This window comes from Plasmodium malariae, assembly GCF_900090045.1.
Source record: "Plasmodium malariae genome assembly, chromosome: 10".
In the NCBI taxonomy this organism is placed as follows: Eukaryota; Apicomplexa; class Aconoidasida; order Haemosporida; family Plasmodiidae; genus Plasmodium; species Plasmodium malariae.
In genome coordinates, this window is record NC_041784.1 from 1,146,049 (window position 1) to 1,162,260 (window position 16,212).

Below are 16,212 nucleotides of genomic sequence, written 5' to 3' on the forward strand. Positions count from 1 at the left end.
GTGTATATATATACTTGTGTAAATAAAATACATATACCCATCTTTTAATAACAATTTTTTATCGATGTAAATATATATCGGGAAGAAAATGAATCAAGGGTAAAATCAAAAATGTACGTCATTTAATAAAAAAAAAAAAAAAATACACGCACATTATATATATATATATATATAATTTAATTTCCCTCTTTTCCTTTATTTTTTTTTTTAAATGAATTTATTTCATTTTATATCAGGTCAAAAATAAATTCTTGGTTTCCTTATATAAAATGGAGGAAGATGTTTCTTTTTTTTACAACACTATAGTAGCTTATAAGTTATTTTTTAATTTTATATATTCTACATTTTTAAAAGAAATATAATTTTTAAAAAAGGTTTAATATACCCATTTGATGTGTACAAATTAACATGTAACATGTAGTTTATAACTGCTTAAACATCCTCACGCAATTCTACATATTAATGTTTTTACTGTAAGTGCCCTGTTTTCGAAGTTGTTTGTATATTTTTATGCATATATTAAAAAATCGGCATTATGAAATTGGTGACTACATATTAAATTTATGTTCAGTTGGGTAATAATAAAAGGAAAAACAAAAAAGGAAAAATCCCAACTACCAGAATTTCACTGTTATGCTATTTTATTGTGTTCTTTTTTATTCTCTTTTATTTTTTTTTTTATTTATTGGATGGTGTAGATCAGCCATCATTTCGATATCCCCGTTGGAAGGTGATAAAACATAATTACCTTACACATATTATATGAACTCTGAAATGTATCTACCTCTCCTGTGCAATAAAAATCTGTTGCACTGTTTACACAGTTTTTTGTGGTGAGAGAATTTACATATATGTATATATATAAAGGCTATATTTACCCTTTAAACATAATTATTCATGTGGAATTTCCAGAAATGAAGTAACGGCGCGCCCAGCTCGAATAATATAGAGGGAATTAATATCATTTTAGAAAAAGTATATAAATAAATAAATATATATATATATTTAGATAATGCTTCGTAACATAAGAAAAAAAAGGAGGTTACAAATAAAATATTATCACACAATCACTGTTATAGATTTATATACATATATATATATATACATACGGTAATTGAAGAAGTATACATTTTGTACATTAACATTCACAGTGTCCACATGTCAACAACAACAAAAAAAAAATAATAAAATAATCCCTTTTTGCTGTGCAATACTATATTTCCATTTTCTGTAGCTAGCTTTTGTTTATACACACCGGTACTCTGTAACTTTTGTTTCAACGTTTAATAATAATGTACCCTCTTTCAGAACTTTAGGTATCTTTAAATTTTGTTTATTTTCTTCTTCTTCATCATCATCATCATCATTTTCATTATATTCTTTTTCTTTTTTTTGTTTTTTTTCTTGCTGTAATTGCTAAAAAAAAGAAAGGAAAAATGGAAAAAGCGAAATAATAACTTAAATATTTACAGTGTATAAAATTCAAAAAAAAAGGAAAAGCAAAAATGGCATTTGTCAGATTCAATAAACGGATGAATAAATTAGATACGTCATGAAAAGCTCATTTTAATATGGTGTGCAAATCTGTAAAAAGATAGTATTCACCATAATTAAAAAAAAATATATATATAGTAAAAAAAATACATGGAGATTATCTGAAAAGAGAAATAAATCTTATCAGACCTTCAGAATAAAAATATATTACCAGAGTAGAATTAGTACCTCAGCGACAAATACATTTATATGTATGTATATATTTAAATATATATATTATATATGTATGGCAAGATGAATGATCAAATTTGTACTGAATAAATAATGGAAATGAACAATAATTGGATAACTTGTTTAGAGGGGGAAAAAATAAGAAGAAAATAAAACAAAGAAGAGTAACTAATAGTAAAGGAACCATTTATTGAAGAGAAAATAATAAGGCATACAGAGGTGCACATATATATGCAGCCATACAATGTATACATATATATATATGTATTTGTATATATGTGGGAACATAAGCAATAATTTGTCCTTCAAAGTTGGGGGCGGGGGGTAACTAAAATTGTTATGAGTACATATAATAATACATACATGCATGAACACATACATTAATAGATGCATGCATGTGTAGCCGTGCCCTCATATTCACATATTTACATATACATATAAACATACAAACGTGTGAGCAATTTTTTTTCTCCCATAACGCTTGAATACCAAAGATGAGCTTGGTAATAAGAATAATTCTTTTTATGGTAACATTTTGTTATTATGCAGAAATAAAAAAAAATACCGTCGGTAAAATATCTTATTATAATATTATATTTGTGAGAGCAAAAAAAAATTTTAAAAAAAGTATGCATCAATTTCCACTGAACTCAAAAAGAAATAGTAATTTTGAAGGAACAAAAAGAAACCATAATATTGTAAAATATGAGAGCAGAAAAAGAAGACATTTTTTTTTAAATTCACGAGTAGGTGAAAAAAAAGGCCAATCGGAAATAAAGAGGAAAATAATAAAGGATGAAGATAAGTACAATATTATAAAAGATATAAAAAAATATTGTGAATGTACCAAGAAATATAAGAGACTACCAACAAGAGAAGTAACAATTGGTAATGTAAAAATTGGTAATTATAACAATATAGCTATTCAGACTATGACAAATTGTGACACTAGAAATATAGAAGAATGTGTTAATCAAATAAAAAAGTGTAAAGATTTAGGTGCAGATATGGTAAGACTAACGGTTCAGGGGGTACAAGAAGCGGAAGCAAGTTATCATATTAAAGAAAAATTATTATCTGAAAATATTACCATTCCTTTAGTAGCTGATATTCATTTTAATCCAAAAATTGCTTTAATGGCAGCAGAAGTATATGAAAAGATTAGGGTCAACCCAGGTAATTTTGTGGATGGAAGAAAAAAATGGATAAATAAAGTATATAAAAAAAAAGAATTTGAAGAAGGCAAATTATTTATTAAAGAAAAATTTGTACCATTAATTGAAAAATGTAAAAGATTAAATAGAGCTATAAGAATAGGAACCAATCATGGTTCTTTATCCTCTCGAATACTTTCCTATTATGGTGATACTCCTCTAGGTATGATTGAATCAGCCTTTGAATTTTCAGATTTATGTATAGAGAATAAATTTTATAATATCGTTTTTTCAATGAAGGCATCTAATGCATATGTAATGATACAGTCTTATAGGTTATTAGTTGCTAAGCAGTATGAGAGAGATAAAAATGGTTTGATATTCCCAATGCACTTAGGGGTTACAGAAGCAGGTTTTGGTGCTAATGGAAGAATAAAATCTTATCTAGGTATAGGGTCCTTATTGTATGATGGAATAGGTGATACGATAAGAATTTCTTTAACTGAAGATCCATGGGACGAGCTAGCTCCTTGTAAAAAATTAATTGAAAATTTGAAAAAAAGAATATTTTATACAGATAAAAAGGAAGAAGCTAGTTACTCAGTTATGAAGAAGCAAAATAAGGAGGGACCAAACTACAGTAGAGATACCCCAAACAATGATAATGATGTAACTGTGATGAAGAATAGTCTTAGTAGAGAAATTCAGTCATGTAGTCCTGAAAAAAAAGAAGAGGCAATAATATATAAGGCAAAGGAGAACAGTACTGTCCATAGTGATACTGATGTATACCAAACGATTGAACACTGGAATAGTAACTGCCTAAACTTCGAGGAAAATTTTCGAGACTTTAACAATATAGTAAAGAATAGAGTTGACAAAAAAGTAAAAAGTGATGTGCTACATGAAGAATGTACAGTGGGCAATGTAGTTACAGTAAAAGAATTAGAAGACTCTCTTCAAATTTTTAAAGACTTAAATATAGAATTAGATCAAAATGGAAATTTAAAAAAAGGAGCCAAAACTACGGATATAATTATTATTGACAAATTTGAAACATTAACAGATTCAGCAAAAAAAACTGTTAAAAAATTAATCGAAATAGGATTACATGTATTAGTACAGCATCAACCACAAAATATAGATATTGTTAAAAAATTAAAAATAAATGATAGTAGTAGTAGTTATAATAATAATATAATATTTTACACTCACTTGGAAAATATGGACAATATTTTAGAATATTACAAAGATGAGATGCAAAAAAATAACTCAAAAGGTTATGCACTAATTTTAAACGGAAAAGAAAACATTAAAATGGTAGAAAAAATAAAAAATTTGGATCCTGCTCCATTATTTCTTCTATTAAGATCAGATACTGTATTTGAGCATGTATTAGTTACTAGAAGGGTAAATGAAATTATACATTCCTTAGGTATTAATGTACCCTATATACATTATGTAGACATCCATTCAACATATTATGAAGATATCCTAGTTAATGCATCGTTATATGTGGGAACATGTTTAATTGATTTAATGGGTGATGGACTGATTATTAATGTAACAAATTACTCTTCTGCTGCCACTAACACTGCCACTGTTGCTAATGCACAAAAGGATGAGAAACAACAAATATCAAGTCGTGTTTCTTTAAACTCATTTTTAACTCTAAATATTCTACAGGATACTCGTATTCGTTTATTTAAGACGGATTATATAGCTTGCCCTTCTTGTGGCAGAACCTTATTTAACATCCAAGAAACAACTAAAAAAATTATGAAATTAACAGGTCATTTAAAAGGGGTTAAAATTGCTATTATGGGATGTATTGTCAATGGGATCGGAGAAATGGCAGATGCACATTTTGGCTATGTTGGAAGTGCACCTAAAAAAGTTGACTTGTATTATGGAAAGGAAATAGTAGAAAGAAATGTACCAGAAGAAGAAGCCTACGACAAACTGATAGAGTTAATTAAGAAGCACAACAAGTGGCAGGACCCGTAAGGAAATAGGCAGCACATAGGTGTTGGTATGTATTGGCATATATTGACGTGTATTGATATCTGTTGACATATACCGATATATATTGACATTGTATTGACATGTGTAAACATGTGTTATCATGTATTCACATGTGCATATATGTATATGCATGCACATCTTCGAACTGAACTTTTAGGCAGAATATTATGTTTAGCTTTTTTTTTTTTTATTGATATTACATAGCACATTAATAAGTCCAAGACCTTATTTATATAACGGAACAGTCATATTACTTTAAAAAATATTATACTTATAAATACGTTTTTATGTATGTACATATGCGTATGCTATTTATTTGTTAGGTATTCCTCCACTCAGCATGCAGAGTAAAAACGTTATTCGTAATTAAACTTTTGCAGGATATAAAAGATAAAAAAGTTATAAATTTGTTTTTATGTACATCAATGGTACTCGTATATACATACATGCATACATACACATACGTATAACGGTTAAAAGATAAAAAAAAAAGGCACAAAAAACAAAATTTTAAATAAAATGAATAAATGAATTAAAAAATTATTTGCTTATTTTATTATCATATTTTTCCCTTTCATGGGTGAAATAACCATGATGTCATGATGCCAAACGAAAAAAGCGCAACGTATGTAAATAAAGCAGCCTTAGGAACATTCTTATTCGCTCGAACCTTAAAATTGTGAAGGGAAAAAAAAACAAACAAACAAAAATTGCATACATTTGTACTTTGCATATGTATTTTATTTTTTTATTAATTTTAATAATTATAAAACTATTTGACATAAAATGAATATTTAGAAATTTTAAGTATTTTAATGTCTTTTGGAGGAAATTTTATATTTCCCCTACATCAAACATCCCATCATCTTATTTTTACCCATAAGTCAGCAAAATCGTAATGCGGAAGGTGCGTGCTTTTTCTGCAGCCGCACAAAAGTCTGTATCCACTTGACTGGGGAATATACATCAGTGGTTTAATTCCTTTGAAAAAAAAATAATTGTAAAAAATAATATGATAGAACATGAGGCTGAAAAACGTTCACATACTATATACATACATATGTGTACATATATATGTGTACATGTGACCAATTTGATGACAATTTAGTTTTCACTGTTACCGCTTCCTTTATGTTTTCCATCGCACCACGGTTGATTTTTACTTGTTCCGCAAGCACAGTACCAATAAACCTATGTTTTACGTTTTGTTAAAAAAATGTGAAAACGTTCTAATTAATTTGCATTATTCTGATGTTGCGGGTTACTACTTTTAAATTATATTAGTAATATATTCACACATACACAATTGTTCATATGTATATATATATATATATATATATATATATATATATATATACGAATGTATGTATGTATTATATATATGGGTTTATTCTTTCCATATATGCGCATTTATTAGTTCCCTTTTCATACTGCGCTATTTGTTATACCTTATTTTTCTGTACTTTGACAAGGTACGGATCTAATGAGTCTGTTTTTACCACTGGATCGTGCGGCCACCATTCTCCCCAACTCATTTTTCCTGTTTTGATTTCTTTATTTATTTCCTTACAATATGTATTTGTTTCGAATTGTGTGTTCGTGTACTTGATCGTATATGCGTATGTGTGTGCGTGTGTTGCCTTACTATCTGTTCCGTTTTTATTAAGTTTACTCTTTTTCTTTCTTAAAAATTCCTCTATAATGTATAAAATTCGAACAACATTTCAAATAATTTATATTTTCTTCTTTCACCCTATTCTCATTGATATATTTTGTACATACTTTTTGAATTTATAATTTCTTGTTAAAATATAATTTCTATGTGGAACTTCAGCTTTTTCATGAATTATAAAAAAAAAAAAAAGGAATAATAACGTAGAAATACAAGTATTTATTAAGAAAAATAATTTTTTATTAAATTTTCATTACACTTGTAAAATGGAACTGATGATGTATGTATTAAATATACAATTTCTCTGTAAATTTTTAAGGGTATTTTCGAATTTTTTTTTTTTTTTTTTCAAATATATTTTTTATTAGCTTAAGCAGTTCTTATGAATACTACGCTATATATAAACGAAAAAAATTACATATAAAATAAAGAATATATACGTTTATTTCTTTTTTTCTAAAAAAATAAAATTAAAACACGTTTCCTTTTCAAACGGTTTGCATAATGTACGAATGAAAATACATTTTTTGCTTTTTGAAGGTTTTGGTACACTTCAAGCCCATTTTTTACACATTTTCAACGTTATATTATTATTTTATTTTTTTTAATTTTTTGCTCTTTTGTATTAGTATAGAATATCCATTTCCAACAGATTACAGGAGAAATTGAAAATTTTAAAACAATAAAATATTACGAGGGTTCGGAGGTTTTGAAAGAACAAAAAACAAAATAAAATAGGTAATCTGGTTAGTGCATAAGTAAATACATTATATTTATATATGTAAATATATTCATATCATACTTATGTATTCAAATGTGCAAAAAATAATTTAAAAAAATTTTGTATATTCAATGTTTATATTGAATAGCTACTTTGTTTTTTCCAGCTTATTTACAGAACAAATGTTAATGGTAAAAAAACTTGCCCAAAAAATATAATTAAGTGTAATAAAGTTAAATACAAAAAAAGCAAATCAAAGAAGCAAAATATAAGTGTAGCAAACGGAAATTAGGGAAAAACCGAAATAAATCTTCTGATTAATTCTAATTTTTAGAAGGTAATGACGAAAAAATATACGCAATCGTGCTTATAATATATAAAATTATTAAGCCCGCAAAAAGTAGGTTTTTATAAATATAATACATTTTGTAGTAATTTGTTGCCATGCTTTTTAATTTGGTATTATTTTTTATATTAATCCGCACGTTTTCGTCACATAAGCAATTTATGTTCCTTATAAAGGGATAGTTATTATAAAAATGAATTTCTTTTCTGTTTTCTTTTTTTTTGTTTTTATAATATTGAATTGTACATGCGATAAATCCATATAATAAGGTAAACAATGCTCCGCTTAACATGCCTGATGCAAAATCAAACAAATTAAAAAAATAGGAAGAATTAATAAAATTTTCATGACGAATCTTTCTCTTTATTAAATTATATAAAGGGTATGTAAACATCAATATGAAGTGACATATATATTTCATTAAAAATAGAATACGGATTCCTTTCGATTCATATAATTTTGAGCACATAAAAAAATTTTCCACTTGTTTCTTTTTATATTCTGGTGTATTAACAGGGAAAATTAATTTCCTTAAAAACCATTTACTTGCTGAGTTTTTTTCCGTATCATCATTTCTCCAATTTCTAATTGAATGTTCATTAAGACTATAATTACTATTGAAACTGCTACTATCACTATAACTACTACTGCTAGTACTATAACGTCGATCATTTCCAAATGACAATTCCTCTTCCTCAAGTGCCATAATGTTCTTATCTCGTTCTCTTTCTTCCAAACACTCGTTTATGTTACGTCCATCGATAAATTCATATATTCCTTTTATTTTATTTTCATACATTTCATTTTGAAAAGAAAAATTAAAAAGTTTTTTTATAATTTGTTCATTAAATTTAAAAGGAACTAACAAAAAGGTAAACAAAACACCCTGCGTAAAATGACCTGCACTCTCCATTGACCTAAATAGATATTTTGTTTCGTTATCTATTTTATTATCCTTTATATATTTAGATATTATTATATAAAACACTGAAAAAAGAGCAAATAACAAAACCACTTCCCAAGTTAAATATGTATTTATAAATTTTTTATATCCTGACTTACATTCTTTACAACGTCTACTATATTTTCCATTTTTATATTCCATTTCAAATAAATTTTCATTTATTTCACGATCATCCATTACATGTGAATCATCATTTAAATTTCTGTTGAGATATTCCATTTTATCCCTTTTTTCGAAGGAAGGGTCTAAAAATTGATCATTGCTCTTACTATATTCATTTTTCATACAATCTTCTAATACCATCATATATATCAGTACAAATGCTTTTGCTGTAAGAAGTTCTCTTAAACATTTGTTGAATTCTTTTTTATCATTTTTATTTCTTAAACTATCCATAATTGTAATTAACATTTTTTCTTCATCTGCATTACTATATGTAAGTATTTCTCCCTCATATTCTTTAATTAATTCCTTAAACCATATTTCTCTACAATACTGTTTTATCATATGTTTTTCCTTTGAAAACCAATTTTTCCAAACCACTTTTTGCTTTTCTAGAATAGGATTTTTAATAGTACATTTTACATTTTTCATCCTTTTTGAATTTTTATTTGTATCTATATATTTCCTCATTTCATTTATCCATTTAAACTTTAAGTTTTGGAACCAAGGTTCTTTTCTTCTGCCGTCTAATAAATGCCTATAGTTTTTTATCCATTTATTCCATAGTTCTTTCCTTTTTAATGCATTAGTATTATATAGTTCACCTTCACCATAATTTAATACTAATTCACTTTGTACCATATAATGATTTATTTGTTCATTTTTATTATTCATAAGCTCTTCTATACATATATCTAAGAAATATCCTTTAATCATATCCCATTCATCACTGTTGTATTCATTTAGTACATCCGAACGTGCTTGTACATTATCTTCCTTCTTTATTTTCACTCTTCCTTCTCCAACATGAACATTACTACATCTATTTGTATTCACAAATAAGTTTTCAAATTTTTCGACTTGTGGCCTTGCTGACAGTTTACGAAATTCTTTCCGTGTCCTTCTCTGCCGTCTACTAACAGGATTTACTCCAAATGGTTCACCCTGAAGTGTAGACAAAAATAGTGCATTGTTATAGTGGAACAACATTACAACAGTAATACAGCACAACAGTACATATGCATGTATACGTATATATATTATAATTTTATTTCATAGTTCCACTATAATAACAAGTGCAACTTATTAAGCGGAATAATAAAAATGTTAACGTTTTAAAAGGCAAATTTTTATATTATTACAGTATGCACAAGGATAAATAATGAGATAACAACCGCTCGCATTAGGACAGATTTGACATATACAAAAGATGGTTTAATTGTATTGCCACCTCTTGAAGAGCCAGTTGTATGACTTCGTAATCTATCCGTTGTGTCATGTATTTTATCTAATGTTTTATTCATACCAATTAGAGATGGGGTCTAATAAAAATTTAAAAATGGTGTTTTTTGTAGTCCCAAATTAATTAGCATTAACAATGTTAAGGTATATACGTACTTATATATATATATATATACATACATATACACATATATAAGTATAATAGAATGGATGATCTGCAAATGCAGTCTTAATGATAGTTGTTTTATTATGCAAATATAAATTATTATTCCTTACTTGTAAGCCTTTTTCCATTTGTCCGAACAGAGAACCTGGTAATGCAGAAGATGTTAAAAAATTTTCAGCATGCTCTGAATTACTAACAGTCATTGTGGTTAAGGGATCAACATTAGGTTGCCGCATATCTGATATCCCAGGAGGAGAACCATATGGAACAGTTTCTTTTACCGGATCGGCTTCCAATGGATCACTTTCCATATTGTCATCTACCCGAGAACTCGTCTCAGAAATTTCATCCTTATAGATTAAAGGTGCTACAAGTTCATCAGCATCTCCTAATGTATGTTTCATTGAATCATTGGAAATATTAGAAGAATTATTACCAATGACAGTACAAGATCTAGAAAAATTATCACATGAATCATCATCATCACAGTGATCACAAGATTTTGCAGAATTAACAATATAATCTGCGCCTACCTCCATGATGACGTGAACATAAATGTGGAATAAAATATCTTAAAAATATTTTTCAGTACATGGATGACTTAGTGGAGCATTTATAATGAACTTTACGTTTTGATTTTTTTTTCTTTTTTGTTTTTCCATTTCATTTGATTTGTTCTAATTTGTTCCTATTTGTTTTCTTTTGTTTTCCTTTCCTTTACTTTTTTTTTTTTTTTTTTTTTTTATAACATCTATTATTTATATATATTATATATATATTGCTATAATTTGAATTATCTTGTGTTTTACGAGGATTATATGTGCATCAAGATTTAGTTACTTAACAATAATAAGAGATGAATGATAAAATTTTGCATTCTCATATCTTGTTCATAGGGAATATATTATATTATAAATTTTATAATAGTCAGTTGTAGTATACTTTATAATAACATCGCAAAAAATATTATAAATTCTAGATGGATTTATATTAGATCAATATAATAAATTTAAAAATGGGCATTAACACTAATATATAACATATCATAGGATTATATATCATCTGTAATATATTATACAAATAATTATCACAAAAAAAATATATTAAATAATATATATGTTAATAATTTCAACATTTAATATCACCTTTGAATAATTTTTATAAAATGTAGAAGTACAAAGTTGATAAACTCTCATTATAAAATAATTGCAGAAGTTTATTTTAATAGAATAATTAACAGAATATAATAGCGTTCAAAGCTGTAGACAAAATTATACTATACTTTTACTCCCATCCCATTATACATTTATAAGTAAAAAAAATAAATCAAAAAAAAAAATATTAACTTAATAATAAAAATATACATGTGTTTTCGTAAAAGAGCTGCATGAAATTTTATTATAATAGAATAAAAGTTACATTAAAGTTTTAAATAACCAGGAAAAAAAAAAAATATTTGGAATGTATAAATATTATATTTGGGAAAAATTATATGGCGATCATATTTTATGTTATATAGCTTGAATTTTGTAAAATTTGCATGTAAATTAAAAAATATGTTTTGTAGACTTATACAACTGTATAATGGAATAAACATACATTGAAAAGTAAACAAAAATAAGATTAAGCTAAAGTTGTTAATGCAATGGTTATTTTTATAATCATTTATCTTTTTATGTACATGAAAAATGTTTTTTTTTTAAATATAAATTGTTTAATTAATTTATAAAAATGAAAAAGTAATCTTTATTTGTATTAATAATATCTAAATAGCTACAATATAAAATATATTAACTTTTGCAGTGATATACCAATTTATGACAATTTATTTCATTCAGAAATCTCTCTGAGGATTTATATTAAAAAATTTATTTACTAGTTTGTTATATATTTTCCTATTCATGCAATATTGTAAAAATTAAAACTAGGACAAGTGAGAAAAACAAATAAAATATATATTCTAAGGATAAATATTTAAATAAATTACGAATGAGTCCTTTTTAATTGTATAAAACAGTTGTATAGTATAATTTTTTTTTTCTTTTAATTATGTATTTGCCCGTTTAAAATAGTTTTTACCTTTATATATGAAAAAAAAAATTTTCAATGTTTTTCTCAGTGTCTACAATTTTTTAGGGTTTTTTTTCCTTTTATTTAACTGAGTCTTGCTGTAATCCCCTTATAATGTATTATATATATAATATTTATAAATATATATATTATATACATCTTCAAGTATATTCCTTATTTTACTAAATTTTTATGCATAAATGAAACATACAGAATGTTCTATTTAGGACAAAATTTATATTCAAAATATAAAATATTGAACAGCCTATAAAGATAGTTAAAAAAGAAAAAACTGAAGCTAATAACAATAAAATATGTACACTTTAAAAAATTTGCAAAAATATATATGCATCGGTGTTGACAAAATATAAAGTTTATGGTTATAAAAGACATTAAATAAATGATATGCATTCAATTGCAATAAAGCATTTTTTATTTTATTTTTCTATCTCATCAAAAAATATATAATATTAACATAACACTAGTCATAATTTTTTCTCTTTCTATGTCGTCTTTTTTCGTCCTTATATATCGGAAATTCAAATAAATAGAAGTGTTATTTTATTTAAAAAAAATATAGGAAACTGTAAAGATGTAACTATATAATATATAATATATGTATGTATGTATGTATGTATTATACCATATTATTTAATTAAACAGAATAATTAATTTAAAAATTTAAAAACATTAAAGCGTTGAAATAAACAAAAAAACTAAGAACATAATTTTTTCACTTCTAAGTATCAAATATACCACATGTATGTATGTGTTCATATAAAAATTAATCTATTATGGTTATGTCTATTACGTATATCACTAATAATATTACAGCAATAACTTCACATTAAATATTTTTTTACAACAGAAACATATTCCTTATTATTAATTTTAGCATTTCCTGAACGTAATTTTGTCATATTTTTTAACTTTATTATAATAATAAACAAGTTGTCATATTTATATGACAACTACTGTCAAGAAAGGTGTTAAATATTAGACAGCCAAATAGATTTCATCATTTACTCATGAATAAGTCTGATAAGAACCTTAATCTTCTGATATGTACCAAACACAGTTATATATGAACTATTATGAATACTGTTGATAACAAGAAAACAAATAATACAGGTGAAGCAAACTGTATTTCGTATTTTTTATGTATTATTTTTTTGTACGTCTTATAAAAAATTGCTTGTTGCTTTTAAAAATATCTATTTAATCGAATTGTTTAAATATTTTTTTGCTTCAAATGTACAAAGAAATGGGAATTTTTGCTCATCTGTCTGTTTATTTGTCTGTTTATTGGTTTATTTAATTTAATTTTTTTTTTACGATTTTCACTTTTCCATATTGTTATAAAATATACACATTTTCCCGGTGTTGGCATCAGAAATTAAAAATATTAAAATAGCAGTAAAAAATTATTAGTTGGAAATATTTGAAAGAACAAAAGACAAAACAAACTACTTAATTAGGTTTGCACATATGTATATAAAATGCAATACATATATATTTGTATACGTATATACTTATACATGCAAATATACGAAAAAAAATTTTAAAAAATTTTACATATTCCCCATTTGCAAATAGCAATGCCAGCGTTTTCCCGAACTTACCAAACAAACGTTAATGGAAAAAAAAATTTGCACACAAAAAAGTAGAAAATTATATATAATAATATTTAATATGATATAATAAAACGTAATGCAATAAAGTAAAATAAAAATGAAACAAGATGAAACAAAATGAATCAAAATGCAGCAAAAAAAAAGAGCGGGAAAAGGCAAATAGGAAAAAACGTAGGCGCACATCATCTGCTGTGTAGTTCGTAAGCGGCAAGAGAAGTAAATGAAAAAATAAATGAAAAAACGCATATAGTCGTCAGCATTAGTATACCCATAAAAAGAAGGATTTTATAATTATAATATATATTAAAGTAATTTATTACCATATTTTTTAAATAGGGATTATTTTTTATATTGATTCTTATGTGTTCATCACATAAGCAATTTACATCATTTATAAAGGCATAATTATCATAGAAGTAAAATTTTTCATTTTTTCTATTTTTATAAAAGCTAACTAAAAATAAGATAAGCCCATATATTAAAACAAGAAAGGCTCCAGTTAACATACCTGACGCAAAATCAAAAGCATTCATAAAATAAGAAGAATAATAAAAATACTTATAAATCAGCTTTCTCTTTATTAAATTATATAAAGGATATGCAAACATTAGTATGAAAGAACACACATATTTTATTACAAATAGAAAATTGCATCTTTTTAATGAATATAGTTTTGCGCATAAAAAAAAGTACTGAATTTCTTTTTTTTTATATTTTGGTGTATTAACAGGAAAAACGATTCTTCTCACGAATAACTCACTTGCCGAATTTTGTACCGTTTGGCCTTTTATCGTATTCACAATTTGGTGTGTCCGAGGATTATTTTTATTATTACTGTAATTGTTATGATTATTGTTATTATTACCACCAATTTCGTTACAATTTGTGCATTTTACTTTTTTTTCTGTTTCCGAATTATTTGTATTTGAAGAATTTTCTATGCAGGAGTCCTCCATATTATTCACATCAATGCAACTACGTCCACCATTTCCTATCGATTGCTTCCCAAGTTCATGAGAAGTAATGTACATATCTTTATCTCGTTCTTCTATATTCTTATCCCTTTTATTACCTTCAATATCGTCATAATATCTTTGTATTTCCTGTTCATGCATATCTTTCTGAATAGAACAATTAATTAACCATATGGTTATTATTTTTGTAAATTGAAATGGAACTAACAGAAGGACAAACGTAAAACCCTGTATGAAATGGCCTGTACTTTCATAGGACCTAAACAGATTTTTTTTTTTTGAATCTAATTTACTATCCTTGGTATATTTATATATTATTATCAAAAAGATTAAAACGTGAGTTAATAACAAAACTACTTCCCATGTTATAAATGTATTTATAAATTTTTGGTATCCTGTTTTACATAAACTACATCTTTCCCTATTCCTCCCTCCCGTATTATTCTTCTTTTTAAATAGTTCTGTTGTTTTATGATCCTCCATTATGCAAGTAACATCTCTTCCTAAATGAGGGACCTAATTTGTTTATTCACGAATTAATTCGTTAATTCGTTAAGTAGTTAATTCACTAATTCGTTTATTCGTTAATTAGTTAACTCGTTAATTAGTTAATTCGTTTATTCGCTTATTTGAATTATTATTTTTTTTTTTTTAAAAGCTGTACAGCACAGAACTTTACAACTTAAACATTCATTATGTATGCATGGATGTGCCTCTTTACAAATGTGTATACTGATAATGGTATATGTTGCACATGGAAAGACAAAGAAATAATAGCAGGAAAAGTTTTGCACATAAAAACCAAAAAAGCCTTGTTAAAAAAATTTTATAATATTATATTATTGTTAATATATGAGCAAATATCATTTTATTCCTCGTTATTATACTGTACATAAAAAAAAGAACAAAAGAACAAAATAAAAGAACAAATAAATAAAAAAAAAAAAAAAATTGTTGGCTAGCTGATAAATAAAAAGCTTTATTTTATTTTATCCGCATTAAATTGTAAAAGTAGAAATGAAGGGAATTTAAAAAATGCATTTATAACGAAATTAAAAATTTCATAAGATAAAAGAACGAACAAGCAAAAAATGAGCAAATGCGGGAATAAACGCAAATATAAAAGAAAAAGTACAAAAATAAGCTAATATACATATGTGTAAAGCTTATCTCAATAATCAGATTAAAACTGAAAATTTACAGATAAAAAATGTGCCATAAAAAGTCCAATTTTTTTTTCCGCTTAAATTTTAGCCCAAATGTCTATTATTTGTGAAATATGGCATAAAAAAATAAAAAAAAAAAAATTATAAAATATGAGAAAACAATTTAAATTTGCTGTTTAAATTTATTGTTT

General features: G+C 25.5%; 4 protein-coding genes across 4 annotated transcripts; 1 reads left to right on the top strand and 3 right to left on the bottom strand.

Moving 5' to 3' along the window:
- Positions 1-2,219: 2,219 nt before the first annotated feature.
- GcpE (4-hydroxy-3-methylbut-2-en-1-yl diphosphate synthase, putative) lies at positions 2,220-4,886 on the top strand (the record flags this gene model as incomplete). Its single annotated transcript, XM_029005535.1, has 1 exon — positions 2,220-4,886. The coding sequence occupies one exon, from the start codon at positions 2,220-2,222 to the stop codon at positions 4,884-4,886; it is 2,667 nt and encodes an 888-aa protein (XP_028862114.1).
- A 592-nt stretch (positions 4,887-5,478) lies between these two features.
- PmUG01_10034100 (CDGSH iron-sulfur domain-containing protein, putative) lies at positions 5,479-6,439 on the bottom strand (the record flags this gene model as incomplete). Its single annotated transcript, XM_029005536.1, has 4 exons — positions 5,479-5,574; positions 5,782-5,885; positions 6,026-6,095; positions 6,353-6,439. 4 exons carry the CDS (start codon positions 6,437-6,439, stop codon positions 5,479-5,481), a joined length of 357 nt encoding a protein of 118 aa, XP_028862115.1.
- A 1,181-nt stretch (positions 6,440-7,620) lies between these two features.
- On the bottom strand, positions 7,621-10,716 carry PmUG01_10034200 (conserved Plasmodium protein, unknown function; the record flags this gene model as incomplete). Its single annotated transcript, XM_029005537.1, has 3 exons — positions 7,621-9,714; positions 9,960-10,091; positions 10,288-10,716. 3 exons carry the CDS (start codon positions 10,714-10,716, stop codon positions 7,621-7,623), a joined length of 2,655 nt encoding a protein of 884 aa, XP_028862116.1.
- Positions 10,717-14,063: 3,347 nt separating this feature from the next.
- Positions 14,064-15,338, bottom strand: PmUG01_10034300 (conserved Plasmodium membrane protein, unknown function; the record flags this gene model as incomplete). The annotated part of the gene is made up of 1 exon (XM_029005538.1): positions 14,064-15,338. One exon carries the CDS (start codon positions 15,336-15,338, stop codon positions 14,064-14,066), a length of 1,275 nt encoding a protein of 424 aa, XP_028862117.1.
- Between the last annotated feature and the right edge of the window lie 874 nt (positions 15,339-16,212).